At 33.5% G+C, this 18,256-nt stretch overlaps 1 protein-coding gene across 1 annotated transcript; it reads left to right on the top strand.

Annotated features, from left to right (window-relative positions):
* The first annotated feature begins 7,266 nt into the window (after positions 1–7,266).
* LOC117037973 (ribosome production factor 1-like) lies at positions 7,267–8,488 on the top strand. Its single transcript, XM_033134533.1, is given in 2 exon segments — positions 7,267–7,918; positions 7,920–8,488. Coding segments are annotated over 2 exon segments (1,017 nt in total). The 5' UTR covers positions 7,267–7,280; the 3' UTR covers positions 8,299–8,488.
* Positions 8,489–18,256: the final 9,768 nt, after the last annotated feature.

The following is an 18,256-nucleotide window of genomic DNA, read 5'->3' as shown; positions in this document are numbered from 1 at the left end:
TCAATTAAGTTGATAAAACATATATCACACAGCAAAATGATTTATATTTAACACAATTCTAGTCAATAACAATGATTTGAAAGATTTTCAGCAAAACTGTGTTTAAAGTGTGGTATTTGTGAAGTTTAATACTAATTTGACATGATATAAAGAGAGAGGTTTCAAAAGTTATGGTGCCTAAGGCCTGCAGATTTTTAAAAACAATTCTTCAGGATGTTCAGCCCAAATTTGCTGATAACAAGCATCAATGTTCCCACAAATCAATGAAAACACAATAAACACAGGAGGAGAGATGCGGCATCGGCGCTGAAATGCAGCATCACCCAGACTTACATACTCTCTAGTTGAGGCTTCCCATAAGTATTAATTATTTTGTGTGGGAAAATGGAGGCTTCAGGTGTGGGATTCAAAGAAAGTGTTGTTGTTTTACTTCCTGGATAAGTGAAAATAGTGTAGCTATACTTAATTTGGAGGATCTTGGGGGAATCAATGAAATACACTTATGAAGCAAGTTTAAATCAATATATTTTCAATGTGGGAAGAAACTGGGTCTCCTTGCAAACAGTAGGAAGAAATTAGGGGTATGAATGGGGAAATGTTAGCCTGTTAGGAACTGGTGGGTCAGCAAAAGAAAATGATTTTTTAAGTCACCTTGGAAGTTTCATGAAGGTATAGAAATTAGGCTAGGCATGAGATTTCTCTTTTTTTTTTTTTCTTTTTTTTTTTAAGGAGGCTGCAGCTCACTGTGGGCCTTGCGGGGATTGAAACAGCAACCTTGGTCTTATTAGCACAAGGCTCTAACCAATTGAGCTAACTGGCCACCCCGGCATGAGATTTCTTACTATCAGGGACTAAATTAAAAATAGATTAAAGCAGCAGACTCAAATCGTGTATGTATATAAAGGTATAAGCATGTGGGCATGTTAAATGAATGAAGATGAATCTTTTGGATTTAATTTGTGTGATTATACTGAAGTCTATTAATAAGTGACAAGAATATCACATAAGCAAAGATCAACATCTCATTTTACTTATTGTAATGACCAACCACTTTTTGTCATTAACCCACACTATTAAAAATTTCTATCGGTCTTGCTATTTTTATACATAGCTATTATATATGGTGAATACAGAATGATACTCTTGTGACGTACTAATATATACCAGTTGTAACCTAATTTATCTATTAATGACCTTGAACCTAGATGCATACTCTACTTGCAGTTTTCTTTGGTAGGGATTCCAACAGCACCTTTTGCAGCTACATGAGAAGAACTGCACTAACTGGTATTTGATCTGCACACCCATGTTATATTTTGCTTATCCTTTAGTTCAATGTTTTCCACAAATGGTTAGCCTACTAACCTAACACTTTCAAGCCTTTGAAATTCCTAACTTTAAACATTTCAGCTTATTTCATGATGACAGAGTCAGGTATAGAACACTGGAAAGAAGTGTTCTATATTTTTTTTTTTCCAAATTTTTTTCCCCAAATATTTCAAATTATTTTTTCCAAATATTTTTGTTGTTTGCTTGTTTTTTGTTTTGTTTTGTTTTTTGCTCAACCTCACCAAATAATTTACTTTCCCATATTAATAATGTTACATCATTTAACATAAAAGTTGTATATCTTTCATTATACTATTACTTTTACTTGAACAATTTTATCTAAATGCGTTCCTTAATAAAATCAAAATATTTATTTTTTAAATGAGAGACATGGGTATTGAGTACATACACAGGAATATGAATGTATTTTGCCATTTAGTACACAGACATATATAATGATTTCATATTCTTTGAATTCTCAGTCCTGGGCTTAAAATGATCCCTTACTACAATATTTGGTTACTACCCTTCTGGGTCTTGGATGAATAATTTTTCTTACCTACTCGGATTTTTGTACGTGGCTTCCTCTTTGTAATAAAATCTCAATTCCCTGTTGTCTCCAGTTGTCATGGTAAGAATGTCAAAGCCATTTAGTTCATTTATTTCCCACATATTTCTAATGTAAATTTTAATCAATGCATAATTCTTTTACAGAGTTAGCAAGATGACTAAAGTGTCTTATATTCAAAAGTAATGTTGTACTTTCTGGGGAGGTGGTAACGGTCTATTTTGTAGAGTTTGGTTTTGTACACAGAAACATACCTTTTTCAAAAACACAGCGTATGCTCAAGATTTTGTGCATTTAATTGCATCTAAGTTTTACATCAGAAGAAAACTATAAATAAATATTGATATCTAGATAATGATATGCATACTGAGATATTCAGGAAGGGGGTACTGATATCTGCAACTTTAAATATTAAAAAATAAGAAGCATTAATGGATAGAGAAAGGATACATATACGACAAATTATAATAAAACATTAATGGCAGAATTTAGTTGTTCGTTATATGAGTGCTTACTCTAATTTTTTTTCAACTTTTCTGTATGTTTGAATTTTTTTATTAAAAACTGTTGGGCCAAATAATACAGTGTTCCAGGTTTTTAAAAGAATTACTACTTTGATCATGACTGGTATCACCAGCATACATATTAGATATTGGTTTTGTTAAATGATTTAACTACTCAGTCAAATTTTGGGTAAGATTTGTTTAGATAACATTGTTGAACAATAAAAATCCATCGTTTTGCCTTTTCCTATGTACCAGGTACTGTTTAAGGCACCTTGAATATGTAGTTTTTTAAAATCCTCATCATAACCTGGAAAGATAACCATTATTATTTTCATTTTTGTCCTGAGCTTCAGAGAGGGTTTATACTGGCTTTAGTATAGTGGCTTGTTTTAGTATGCTTGCTTTTAGTATACTGACTACAGTATAATTAGGGAGTAATAAAAGCAGAATTTAACCCCAGTTTTTTTTTGTCCCCATATTTATGTTCTGTCTATTCTTTTTTGCTGCCTCCTTAACTCTTCTATTTTCATTAAAAGTAATAGATACCAGAACAAACGTAGAACATTTGAAAGAACATTTTTAATACTGTTTTTGGCTACATTTTCTCTTAATAACAAAAACCTGAGTTTTTGTGATATGTGATTTACTATACCCTTCAAAGCTGGTATTTGGTTTTCAGTCAAGTGTCTATGCTGGTACTGTCAGTACTTAATGCGTAATTTTAAACACTGAAATTTAAAAAGATTCAATCATTAAGTTGAGTGATCCTTTTTTTTTTATCTTTCGCTGTCTTTACTTTCTGCCCAGTGATAAATGTGAATGTAGAATTGGTGAGAGAAAGGTGGTGTCAGACAGCTAACTATATTTTCTCATAAACTTACTTGGCAGAGAGATTAAGCATAATTTCTAAAGGAATCATATTACTAAAATGTTTCTATAGCAGTGAAAAATAATAAATTTTATATCTATCTTTAATGTATTGTTTGTTTTCCAGTCTGGAAGTAGATATCATTTAGCTAGAGACAGCCTTGCACAAAACTGTCATTCTTTATGGTGTTCATACATTTTCTAAAGAGTGTAAATTTTTTTTTTTTAGAATTATGTTAAGCTACACAAAATGAAACAAATTGTGAAACATGATTTCCCAAATGAATTATCACATTCTCTGTGACTTAATTTGTTCTCACAGTTTTTGTAATGACACCACAGTTTTCTTCTGACAAGTACAATTAAGTTTGCCAAGGCACACTTATTTCATGTTCCTGAGACAGAAACACAGCTCAAATGAAGAAATATCTAAGACAAAATGGACAGTGCAGAAGAAAGATATGATACATTTAAGTAAATTAATTTTGAAGTGGTTCATAAAACATGAAGCAAAGTCATATGACACTTCCGTAAAAGTTTAAGCAAGAACCTCTTTAAAATAGATTGAATAATGGTATGCTGGCTTTTAGATTCAGAGTGGAGAGAGAAAAAAGTAAAGCAGAGTAAGGTAATGTGGGAGAGAAGGAGGAAGATAAATGCTTCCCTGCTAAATGCTGTTTCCCTGTTAAAAATGTATAATGTCTTAAAATCAGAGAAAAAGGAGCAAATGTGAGTCTTGGTCAGATCGCCCTATTAGAAGCATTAATACCATCAGAAATCTTTTCTTCTGTGCAACCTTTGGAATTTCTTATGTAGCTGCTGAACACATGATCAATATCTGTGCACTTTGCAAGGTTGTACACGGCATGATGGCTGAGAGCATATCTCGTTTTGCTCAACATTTTCTTCCAGTTCCTAGGGCTAGGCCAACACCAAAAAAAGGCACTTAAAATATTGATAGAACAGATGACTTAATGGTTATCTCTTTCGGAAATTATCTCATAAATTATGCTATTTAACACCTAAATTTTTGCTCTCAAATCTCCCCATATTATAGCATTTATTCAGTATAGCTTTTATAAACAAGCTACTCATTATTATGATGTCTTATAAAGGTGGACTCATATCAAGTTGGTACAGGGTCTGATATTCTCTTCATTCTGCCATCTGTTTTGCTATTATATATATATAATAGAATGTGTATATATATATATATATACACACATATATATAATACATAAAAATGTGTGTGTGTGTATATATATATATATATATACATATACACATTTTTTTCCCTCCAGGTTCAAAAAAGCACATCTCTTAAGAGATATTCCTTCATATTTCTTGATTGTGTAACACTTTCAGCATAATGCTATAGAATGTTTTTGGGTAGCAATACTAAAAGTTATTGAATAATATTTGGAATAAACACATTTTTGAAACTTCCATAATTCCAAATGCAAAAAAATAAATAGATTTGCCATCAAAATAATAAAGCTCCTATTAAGTAGATGGTCATTTGAAGTATTCATTTCAATAACATACTAAGTTGCAACTCCTTTTCCAAGGTTTAGGTAATATATAATACAACCGTATCTATCACAGAAACTAATTTGAAACATAAAAGAAAATGAGTTTCTCATATAGTGGATTAGTAACAAGTTACCAAGTGTGTTCCTTTTGAGAAACAAATGCTTTTTGGGAGTGAATGAAATTAATAATTTAAAAAATGGCCTGAATCAGACTGAATCATATTTTTTTTCCTTCATCATTAGTAATTTTAGTAGCTCAAAACTATGATCAGTTACAGAACAGTTATAAAGCTCTCTTCAAATTGAGTAAGATGTTTTTTACAGTGAATTCACATATGTGCATTTCTAGAGGGATGCCCAAGTCATAATTTAGATATCTAAGTAGTTATAAAAATGGTAACTTATTTCCTCAATAGAATATGAGTCCCCCCAAAGCACTAGGGAGTAAGACTACTGGAATATACTTAAATTCTGGAGACATTATGTATATCGGTGTATTAACATTGATTATAAGGTATATTGAAGAAGTTCATTGTCAGTGTTGTCAAAACTTGGCTGTTCTTTTACTAGAGTATATCCTGAAATCTTGGCCAACTGAGATTCCCTTCTTTTGGAGGCACCATGGCCTCGTCGACTATAGAAACTGACTACAGCTAATTGATGATAGGAAACTTAGTTCCCACCAGACAATTTCTGAAAATTCTTGATAAGTATAGGTTGTTTGTAATCTGTGTGTCACATGTCACTTCTTATTTGAACCACTATTTTCCAGCTTTATTCCATTCCTTTGGACGACCTTTGTAGCCCCTTCTAAAAAGATGCTGTGAGCCTTTTCTCTGATCCACTTTGCTCCAAACACTGACAGAGATCTCTTTCATTATTCTCTAGTCACAACTAATACAAGACCAGCATTGAGTTTTGTTGTTGAATGAAATTTTTCTGGAAGGAATTACAGCATAGAGCAGAAATAAATTAAAACTGGAAGCCAGAAATCACCTTCATCACCTCCGGCCTTGGTTCCTCTTCCTAGAATACAGCGTTCAGGCTCACGACTGTAATGAGGCATTTTCCTCACCTCAGAGAACTTTCTCCTAAACTGTCTTTCATGAGAAGGGCCTGACCAGAGGAAATTATAACACACTTAACATAAAATAATGTCCAGTCCAAAAGAATATAACCTTCTCTTTTAGGATCACAGAATTATATTTCCTAATTGATCTGAATCTCACCATTCTGTATATTGCTTTAACGTAGCATAACCAGAGAATTGTGTTATATGAGAAAACAGAAGAAGAGTTCAATTTAAATTTGACAAATTAAATGAATGCAGATCTTTGAAATAACAGGTTTTTTGTTTTGATATTTTTGTGTTGTTTTAATCGGGATTCTTATGAAGCGCTCATGATGGTGATGGTTGAGGGACCGCTGGTTCCCTGTTGTTCTAACAGTATTGATAAGCTACTACAATGCTTTGAGGGAGCAAAACATGTGCTCCCCTTTTCCCAAACAAGCCCGAGTCTAAGCTTTTATCACTCTCACTTTACATTTGTTTATCCTTAGTTTGTAATCTCCTTGGTGACTATTCCAAATCTTTACCAATCTCTGTAGGAAACCAAGTTCTTCTGGGGCCTAATACCAAATAACTTAACTCTCCAGAGGTAAAGCCATAGCGCGCGCACGTGTGTGGTGTATTTAGTCACATGTGATTTAAATACATATTTAGAGTTGAGTAGCACTTATTTGCACTGTTTGAAGAACATCTATTCAGATAATAATATATATTTTAAAACTGATTCTAACAATCACTAGCAGATAAAATCATTACAGATATGAATGGTGCAACAATACAATTATGAAGGTCAACAACAACAGCAACAAAAACCAAACTTAAAACATCCTAAAAACCAAACTTATGAAGAGCATATGACTCATAACTTTGTTGTATTCTGAAGAAATTGAGGACCACAAAAAAAAATACCTTTCAAATATTTAGAGGGAAAACATACATAATAAATTTAAAGGATTGAAGATCAGGTTGTGTTAGATTTCTTATTTCTGTAATTGGAAACAAGTAAACAATGCATCAATATTCTCAGCAAAATTATTTTTAATTAGAATTCTACCCAAAATGGTATTCTTACGAGACTAAACTATAGAAATTTCATGTGGCTATCTGGATGACACTCACAATCATACTAATAGAAAGAGCCAAAAATGAGTATGTATTGAGTACTTGCATTACATAAGATTTAAAATTATATACATTTCCTCCAGCAGTGTATAATCGTTCTGATTTCCATTGGTTCTAAGGACCGATATTTGGTTTCTTTCCTTCTTTAATAATACAGGTATGAAGAGATATCCAACAAAGTCTTTCACAATAGTAAGGGTTTTCTTTGGAAAGCAAGCTATAATGTAAAAAAAACAACAACAAAAAGAAATAATGGGTTTCCGTATAGATGCGACGGAGCCAACACCATGGAGGAGGCCGGGGATAAGAGCGGCGGCAGCAGAAAGAAAGGCCTGAAACGCAAAGCCGCTACTGAAGAACTTCAGGAGGCTGCAGTGGTTGAGGATGGGGCGACGGAAAGCGGAGTCCAACCCCGAAAAGTGGCTGCCTTTCCTCCAGGCTTCAGCACTTCGGAGATTAAGAACAAACAGCGGCGACACTTAATGTTCACGCGGTGGAAGCAGCAGCAGCGGAAGGAAAAGTTGGCAGCTAAGAAAAAACTTAAAAAAGAAAGAGAGGCCCTTGGTGATAAGGCTCCACCAAAAGCTATACCCAAGACCATTGACAACCAGCGAGTGTATGATGAAACCACAGTAGACCCTAATGATGAAGAGGTTGCTTATGATGAAGCTACAGATGAATTTGCTTCTTACTTCAACAGACAAACTTCTCCCAAGATTCTCATCACAACATCAGACAGACCTCATGGGAGAACAGTACGACTCTGTGAACAGCTCTCCACAGTTATACCAAACTCACATGTTTATTACAGAAGAGGACTGGCTCTGAAAAAAATAATTCCACAGTGCATCGCAAGAGATTTCACGGATCTGATTGTTATTAACGAAGATCGTAAAACACCAAATGGATTAATACTGAGTCACTTGCAGTGTTCGTCTGCGTAAAGAAATGAAGAGAAGAGGCAAAGATCCTACAGAACACATACCTGAAATAATTCTGAATAATTTTACAACACGGCTGGGTCATTCTATTGGACGAATGTTTGCATCTCTCTTTCCCCATAATCCTCAGTTTATTGGAAGGCAGGTTGCCACATTTCACAATCAGCGGGATTATATCTTCTTCAGATTTCACAGATACATATTCAAGAGTGAAAAGAAAGTGGGAATTCAGGAACTTGGACCACGTTTTACCTTAAAATTAAGATCTCTTCAGAAAGGAAACTTTGATTCTAAATATGGAGAATATGAATGGGTCCATAAGCCCCGGGAAATGGATACAAGTAGAAGAAAATTCCATTTATAAAGAAAGACTGAGGGAATAGTATTGGATTTTGCTGAACAGGTCTATCTTGAATTTGTGACAGAAGACCCTTTTTAAAATGGCATTTACTGATTTCATAAACCTTCTTTCATGTCTGGACAAATTACCAAATGCCATGAATTGCCACTCACTATTTCTGTAGGAAATACAAATAAAAGTCATTTTGGTAAGAGTTTAAAATAATAATAATAATAATAATGTGTCAGTGTGATTTCTACTTCTGATTCTACCCCATTCCCATTCTGTTATATCATATTTGGTCTCTCTATATATAGTACCCACTTCTCTCATTGCCAAACTCTCTTCATTCTAATCAAAACATTACTGAAAGGGACTTTCAGAGTGCTAACACATGCTTTTAGGGAAATCTCTATCATTCTGAGATCTGCGAATATGTAATTTTCTGCTTCATTTCTATCTTGGCATAAATTTACATTTTGCCAGATATATTTTGTATTTTATACTTTGGATTTAGATTTTGCTGTTTCTCTATTTACTTCCAATTTTAAAAACAATTTCTTTGCATTTCAACTATGGGAAGGCTATAAAAAACTTATTGCATAGTCCTTTGATTTATTTTGAAATTAATTTCTAACTCAATTATAAGACTTAAAAGAATAATGGATTACTTTTAGGTCTGTGTTAAATTTGAAAGACTTTTGGTTCATGTGTTTGCATGATTAATTAGACATAAGTGGCATAATAAACCTTATGATCTTAGTCCCTTTGGTTTAATATTAAATGCTTAGTACCTGGAATAAGCTCAAGAGATATTCATTGCAATTTTTGTTCTAGCAATGAAGCCATATCTGTTATCTGTGTCTGCTTATCTTTCATGTTCCAGCTAGAAGTGTATGTCTTTAGGGACCTCCTCCTCATCTTTTTTTGTAGAAATGCAGGCTATTGAGACAGCATGTTTTGATTTGGGAATATTTTTAAGCTTGTTGTTAAAATGGATTTGAAAAAATTCTTCACAAGGTAAAGCTAACGCATGTCAATTAATGCGAACAAATCTTCAGCATGACATCTTACCCTTGGGAACTCTCGTCTTAATTTTGTATGATTTTTATATATTTTTATTTAACAAAGTTCTCTTTGACTGGCTTCGATTAAAATACCCATATAATAGAACTTGGTAATATGTTTTTGTGCTATTTCAAGAAAACAGAAGAATTAGTAGTTTTAAAATAATGATCATAAGAATTTCACAATATTTTGGATAATTATTTAACAAAAAACAAAATCAATATAGCTGGATTTTAAATATCATTAATATAAGCAATAAGTAGTATATAACATATGGAGACTAATTTATTCTTTTTATTCCTTTTTGAGGTTGTTGTAAAAAGAAATGAAACAGAATAATCCAATACTTTACTAGAGCCAAATTATTTTCCTTTGATTGTCATTAGCTGCATCTATCTTTGGTAATTATTAAAATATATTGCATTTTTGAAACTCAGAGATTTATTTTACTAAAATATATGTAGCATTTATCAATATATAAACTTTTATTCTTTATGGAGATTATAAGGATATATGGGATCAAAACTATAAAAAATTAATAGATAAATCATGTTTTGTTATGAACATATTAAATATATGTTGGACTTTCTCACTCTAGCCTCATGTCTCTTACCTTCTTCCTGTATATTTAAAAGTTTTGTCTCTATGTTGTTCTTTGGGTCACTCTTTTTAATTTAGTTTCTAGTTCACGAATTCAGCTAAACCAATCCACAAAACTTTTAATTTCAGGTTTTCGGTGGTTTTTTTTCAAATTCTAGAATTGTTTACTTTTCAAATTTTATGCTACTTTTAATGGTTTCTTGTTCCCCCAAATGTTTTCAAGATTCTATTTTATTTCTTTAAGCAAACTATGAATATTTAACTTAAAGCTACATATAATTTCAGAATTTTAATACTTAATATTTGTTTTGGTTCTTTTGTCTTATTCTGATGCATGAATCCTACTTTTATTATGTGCCTTCTTATCTTTTAACTGGTAATTTTTCTTATCTGATAATTTTTTATTAAGAATTTATTTTTCAGAGTAGTTTTATGTTAACAGAAAATTGAGGGGAAGGTACTGAGATTTCCAATACACCCCTTATTCCACACACACACCTCCCCATTACCCATATATTTTTTTTACTGGAGTAGTACATTTGCTACAGTTGATGAACCTACATTGACTGGCACATCATAATCACCCAAACTCCATAGTTTATGAATCACTCTTGGTGTTATACATTCTTTGGGTTTGGACAAATATATGATAACAGGTATCCACCATTATGGCATCATACAGAATATGTTCACTGCCCTAAAAATCCTCTGAGCCCTGTATATTTATTTCACCCTCAAGGCATGGAAAGCACTGATCTTTTCATTGCCCCATAGTTTTGCCCTTTCCGGAATGTGATGTAGCTGGAATCATACTACATGTAGTCTTTTCAGACTGGCTTTTTCCACTTAGTAATATACATTCAGGGTTCCTTTGTGTCTTTTCATGGCTTGCAATATTCTGAGTAACATTCTATTGTCTGGATGTATTGCAGTTCATCCGTTCACAAAGTGAAGGACATTTGGTTGTTTCCAAGTTTTAGCACTTGTAAATACAGCTGCTATAAACATCCATGTCCACGTTTTTGTGTGGACATGAGTTTTCAGTTCCTTCAGGTAAATACCAGAGAGAATAATTGCAGAGTCTCATGGTAAAAGTATGTTAGTTTTATAAGAAACCCCAAAACTGCCTTCCAAAGTAGCTGTACCATTTTGCATTCTCACCAACAATGAATGGGGGTTCCTATTGCCACATCCTCATAGGGTTTCACATTCATTATGTCCACAGGCAAACTTTCTCCCCATCCTTGACTTTGATTTCCATGTTCTTATTCATTGTAATATCTTCATTGAGCTCTAATCATTTGATGTCTTAAAGTTGCCCTTGTCTCTCTTTCCTAGCCTTAATCTATAAATCAGAATTATTTTAATTCATAGATATCTCTCCTATTCTACTTTCTATCCTCTTACCCCAAACAAAACAAAGACCTGCAGTGGTCTATTTTTTGTCTGGGTACAAGTCCTATAATTTTGTTACATTCCAAGTTAGTATACCTTCCTGTATTATCCCTTAATGTCTTGGTCTCTTGTCCCACCTCATACTTTTCCTGATTTCTAGATGAATATTTCTATTAAGTTTGTTGAAATTCTACTCCTTTCTTGAAGTTGATATTAGAAACTATCTTACCTTCAGGGCATTTTCTGATCCCTTCACTTGAGTTTGATCTTTCCCTCATTTCTATGATGGCTGTGTTTGTACACCTTAATTGCACTCATCATAGTCTCATGATCATTACCTGCATTCTCATTTAGTCTACCACTATGCTGCCTGCTTCTTGAAGACACATAAGTTTTATATTATGCTTTTTTTGTAACAGTCACATGTTTTGCACATAATAGACATTCAAAATATGTGAATTTTAAATTATTTGCACTAAAAACTCTTTCCCTCCTTCCAAATAGGTTTGACTGGACCTGTGCAACTTTTGTAGTTTGATGACCTCTAACTATATATTCTTTAAATAATTACCATATACCCATATGGGAAAGTCATAATTATGCCCTCAAGTACAAAATTTCATGTGTAGAATACAGTAAAAAAGAATGTTTCCATCTACTGAGTAATAGGCCCCTTGTGTTTTTTAGAAAAATTATGAGGGCCTAAAATCCTTAAACATGCATACCACATCATTTTATCCATCATTTAAATTAGGATCAATAGAAAGGCAACATAGTTAAATGGTGTTAAGAGTGTGGTCATTGGAGTTTTACTACCTGGGCTCAAACCTCAGGTTATCTTATCTCTCCACTAGATGGATTCAAGCTGCAACCTGGGATCCAGGGGCGGGGCTTAGAGCAATAGCTTCAGTCTTACAGATGACAAGGCGCTGTGGCTTCCTGATTCCCAAAGAAGGGACAGAGCAGTTACTAGGAGCCTGAGGGGCAGGTCTCACTACAGTGACAGCTTCATCCTTGGCAGGGAGATGCGGCAGTGGGTCCTCCAGGCTGCTCAGTCTGCTGTCATTAGGACTGCCGATGACTGTGGGAGTCTTCGGGTATGGAAGGCTGCAAACATTCACTAAAATGAGACTTGCTAGGGTTCTTCTGTTCTCCTTTTCCCCCTGCAGTGAAATTCCTCTGAGGGGATCTCTGTTGGTGCCCAGTGCTCTGAACTGGGGGATGGGTAAATAGGTAAAGTGCTTTCTTCGCTTTTCTATGAGGCCATCCCTAGTTTTGAGCTAACAAAGTTTTGGCTGCTGCTTTGTTGTACTCCAGAGCTAATTTTTTTAAAAATCAGTTTGTAGTTATTTACTGTTTTTCTGTGGGAGATTGGCGATTGACACCTCGTAGGCTTCCATCTTATTGACCAGTCAAGTTTCACTTAGTCCTTTATTATCATATCTTGTATTATTTCATATTGTTGTTATTTTCCTTAATGCTTTGTATGTATTTTGGCATATTTTAAATCCTTCTTCCTTCTTTCAGTGAGTTTGCTTCAGGTTGTATATGTTGTGTAGTTTTTCGTTTTTATTTTGAAAGGTCTAGTTTTTCTGACCAGTGTGTTCATGTTACCTTGAGGTTATCAGCTATTCTGTCTGATAACTTTTGTCAGAAAGGAGTTAAAAAGTCAGGCTCAGTGTCAGTCCTTAGGAATTAAGGAGAAAATAGAATATAAATCCAAGGGAGGTGAGCCCCAAACACAATAGTGTGACTGTTGATCACTTTCATTATGTGTACACTGTTAGGAAACCCTTCTAAGGATTTCACTTTTAAACACTTAGGTAGAATCACTATTTGGAGCCAAATCCCATCAGCCAAATGATTTAAGAGGAAGGGATACATGTATAAATGGTTGAGGTCAGTCGGTCCATCCAAATCTGTTTTCGCCAACTCCTTACCCTGCACATACCCATGGATACAAACCCTGACTGTTATCATTTATCTTCCACTCTACTGATTACCTCTGCTCCAGTCTTATGTACCTACTTTAGGTTCATGCAATTTCAGCATAGTCATCCTCATCTCAAGTTCTTTGTACTCACTCTTTTCTGCTTAATACCCCATTCTCCCAAATCTTTGTAGAACTGTGTCCTTCTCAGATCAGATGTCTTCTTCTCAAAAGACCATCATTACTGCACTGGCTCTAGCAGCACTTGAACTCCCCACCACTTCCAAATTCTATCACACATTCTAAATTATCTTCCATTAGTATTAAAATTGTTTTATTTACTACTTTCTGTGCATTGTTTTGTTGTTGTGGTGGTGGAGGTTTTGTTTGTTTGTTTGTTTCTTTGCCTCAGTTCTCTGAAGAGAAGGAGAACAGGTCATCACTTGAGGGCAGAGATTCAGTGTATCTTATTCATTATTATGTTATTTGCATCTGCAACACATACATGATTTGGCATATAGCACACTTCAATAAATATATTTTGATTGACTTACTGGCCACTTTAAAGATTCTAGTTTGGATCACTGAAGAAATTTGGATGCTTGCTATTATCAATACTGGATTTTATAGGCTAAGGTTGTGTCAAACAGAAAAGCAGATGCTTTAAAATCGGCCTATAAAATTGCACTGATTTACCATTGGATGTAGGATAAACATTTTTTATTAAGGTGAGTATCTAAAAACATTATTTCCACGGTAAATTGTGTGTGGTTATGGTGATGACTGAGATCATATCCTGGTTTGAATAAATACCAGGAGATATTGTGAGAGTTTCTACAATGTATTGGGCTTTGACAAATGTGTTCATGTTTTAAACTCCAGAAGAGATTAACTACCTTAAAGTTTCACACAAAATGATGCAGGATTGTTTTTGTGCAATCACAAGCTGTCTCCCCAGACAGATTCAGAGACCCGATGATTCCAGGTCTGAGGGGTGCCCTAGGGTTGATATTAAAAAGGTCTCCAGGGAAATCAGAGTGTATAACTGAATACTCTTTAAAAGAATAATACCAACTGTAGTTATACAGTTCATGTTCAAGGCTTTCAATTTTGTATAGAGGCACTTATCACTAATCCATAAAAAATACTTGCATTTTCCTCCACTTAGTGTTTTATATTAATTTAGCGTTTTGGCATAATATTTGTATTAATGATTTGTGTGTATTTCTCATGACTGCCAGGATCAGCTTTGGCTTAAATTTCAAACTTATAGGACAAAGACAATTTCCATGTATCGTTGTCCTATAGGTGCACACACTCTCAAGCTTTGTGGGATATAATTAGTATCAGTCAATAAAGTTACTTCCTGCTCCAGCAACTCTTGTTTGATACCCTAGTGCCTGAGTACTATGGAGAGAAGGCAAATGTAATTTTCATTATTTTATAGATAGTCAGAAGCAAATAGGTAAAAGGGAGATATTTTCTGGGTGTACTTTTTGGTTTCTGATGTATCACATCTCTAGAACCTCAGGACGTGGAGACATGCAATCACTTGGCTGACAATCAGAAACAATTCTACTGCCAGTAGAAATGGCTAAACTGCTGGAGAGCTATTTTATTCCCAGATTAAATGACTTTCTTAGTAGAGGCTATTTGATGTCAAAATTACTTGACTAGTAGGAATACTAGACTTGTGCAAAAACTGAGTTCTTTCCAATATCAAGTACATTAACAGATTTTATGATTATAACAAAATAAACCTTGCTTTTTAAAAATCCTGAAGGGTTTGTAAATCTTTATATGGCGTATTCTCTTTTAAAGAATGCTTAAATGTAATCCAGGTCAAAATGGTATTTGAAGACTTGGCATTATTACTGCATTGTAAATTGGAGTTAAAAACCAAAAAGACAATGAAAGTATAATGTTCACTATATGTGCTATTATATTTAGGTACTTAGCATTTATTAGGTGAAAATTAAGGCATTTTTAAGTAAAATATTTTCAGTTATAACTATCAATAATTAATAATAATAATAATATGTAAAACTGGTTTTAAAGTGGTAAATCTTTTGAAAATGATTTTCCTCTGCCTGACTAAAATCAATTCCACTCTTAGAAATGATGTAATTTTTGTTTTGTTTTGTTTTGTTTTGTGTAGCTTGGGAGCATGTTAAATTTTCATCTTCCCAAATGAACAGATCATTATAACTCCTCCAAAGAAATACCTGAGAAACAAAGCTTCCTATGTACCCTGTTGAGACCATAACCTATTGAACATTATCCTTTAGATCTAGATTATTCTGTTTAGCTATGGAATATAAATAAATCTCATTCTTTTCTATGTCCTAAACTAAACTCTTTCATGACACACTATGATATGCAGAAGAAGCAGGGTGCTAATTACTACAGTGATGCGATCCACTGTCTAGATGATGAGAACATCAGTAAGTCATAAGAATTAGCTGCTAAAACATTTAATGTCGGACAACACAGGCCTGGCATATCAGATAGTAATCTTTTATGTGTACTCGTTGACATTCAGACACTTCCCTTTCATTATGGAATATAAATAAATACATTTCACTTTTTGCAGCACTTTAGATTATAAAAGATGCCAGATGTATAAAATGTATCATCTGATTGTTTGCCATACTGTTAGTCATACGGTGAGCAGAGAGTCTGCAGATGTATCATACTTACTGCGAATCAGTCTCACAAATTTTCAAATGCAAATTGAGTATCATCTACTAAGAAATTATACAAAAGATACTACAATAGCATAAATATCAAAATATAAAATAATTGATTTTTCACATTGGAATTAAAAAAAAAAATAACTCCTTATATTAAATCATGTTATCTGAGTCCATCCAGTACTTAGATTATGGGTGTCCCAAAGTTTTACAAGTTACCAAACCATTAAATCTATTGAAATATTGTTTAATTTATAGCTTTATATCAGATTTACATTTATATATTCATAAAAGAAAGTAATTTTAATCATTTCTTCTAAAATCTTATTTTTAAAAATTAAAATATTTAAATAGGCTTCTAAAACATGAACCAGAGCAAATGGTACGGTTTTAAATTGCTTATCAATTTTTAAAAATCATCATCATAATATCTATAATGTTATCAATATAAGTAACTATGACAGGCAATGCTTAACTGACTGTGGGAGCTATGAAAAATAAAGCCATGTCTTAAAAATTAAGGTAATCATTGCTTTCGTAGCTTTAATATTTTAAATATTTTAATATTTAAAAAATTGATGTGAATGAAGATGAACATATTTTCACTTATAATGAAAGAAATAAAAGATTTCTAATTTGCAGAATCAAAGGAAAACCCTATGTGGGGGACCATATTGAAAAATTGTTTGGCAAATGATTCCTTAATGGCTCGAACAAATTTAATGTTCTTATAAAATAATCTTAATACACCAGAGAAAGTGAATAGTTTAAATCTTAAAATCCTTAAATCAGTGTTTAGAATAAATGATTTTTTTCAAGCTAAATCCACGTAGAGTTCTATATTTTTCATAAGTCCCAGTTGTAATTCTTCATTAATTTTTTTTTCACATACTCTACTTCAAATCGTTTTTCTTTGTTAAAACTCCGATTGAGTACTTAAGATATAAACCTCCTTTTGACAAATCTTTCTACTGACCCTTTATGCTTTGAGTACAATTAATTACTCTTTTTGTAGTTTGGCAGTATAACTAAAGGGAACATCTTTAAATTGGTTTTAATATTACATAATTATGACATTTTTCCTGGCTTCTTAATGAGAAAAATGTTATTAATATCATCTTCTAGCATAAATTTGCCTTTTATCCTAGTTAAATATTTTTCCAATTAAGTTTTCATAATATCAAGATACATTTTAGATGAAAAAACAATTTAATTTTTATATCCTATTAAGAACTGCTTCTGCTAATGAAAACTAGAATATATCACCAAAATACAGCTCCAAAAAAATTTAGAGTGATTATGCTATCCCTCAATAAAGAAATTTTACATTTTCCTTATGGAGACCAGGCCAAGGAAAACTGAGATCCAAGACAACATAAAATAAGACATAGTTTTAGGCATTGGTTTCAATTTTATTTTATCAGAAGGCAGTAGGTGATCTTTTAATTATATTCAAAAATATATCAAGACAAGTAATATGAGTGACCCTTAGTGTTCCCAAACTTGACCCTTAGTTAATTTAACCTGGGGAAGGAATGACTTAAATCAGTAGTAAAAGAGGCAGAGGAGGCAGTGCCTGCGGTAATCACAGGTTTCGGTCAAGGTGACAAATATCACACTCTGTGTGTGTGTGTGTGTGTGCGCAGTATTAGCTCTTAAAAAGACAGCTACAATTTCTTTTTAGAATCACGGATAAGCAGTTTTTACTGTTTATTCTTGGGAAAAGTCCCATGCTCCTCAGTGACTCCCATGAGGATCTGCTGTAGACTGAATATTTGTGTCTGCCATATTCATATATTGACATCCTACCCCACAAGGAGCTGCTATTTGGAGGCAGGGAATTTGGGAGGTGATTGTAGTGATCTTGGGGGTAGTGGTCTCATGAATGGAATTAGCACCCTTTAAAAGAGATCCCAAAGGGCTCCCTCACAGCCTCTCATCACGTGAGGATTTAGGGGAAAGATGGGCATCCTTGAACCAGAAAGCAGCTCCTCACCAGGCATTGAATCTACTGGCATCTTGGTCTTGGACTTCCCATCTTTCAAACTGAGAGAAATAAATTTCTGTTGTTTATAAGTCACCCATTCTGATATTTTTGTTATAGCAGCCAGCATGGACTAAGACAGAAATTGGTACCTTGAGAGGGGCCCTACTGTAACAAATACCATGAAAAAAAAATGGAACAGTATTTGGAATTGGATAATGGGTAGAGATTGGAAGAGTTTTGAGGTACATGCTAGAAGAAGCCTAATTTCTGTGAATGGACTATGGCAGGTGATTCTGGTGAGAGTTCAGA

Source organism: Rhinolophus ferrumequinum, chromosome 18, assembly GCF_004115265.2.
Source record: "Rhinolophus ferrumequinum isolate MPI-CBG mRhiFer1 chromosome 18, mRhiFer1_v1.p, whole genome shotgun sequence".
Lineage (NCBI taxonomy): Eukaryota > Metazoa > Chordata > Mammalia > Chiroptera > Rhinolophidae > Rhinolophus > Rhinolophus ferrumequinum.
Note: the sequence above shows the minus strand (reverse complement) of the source record. Positions and strands in the feature narration are given on the sequence as shown.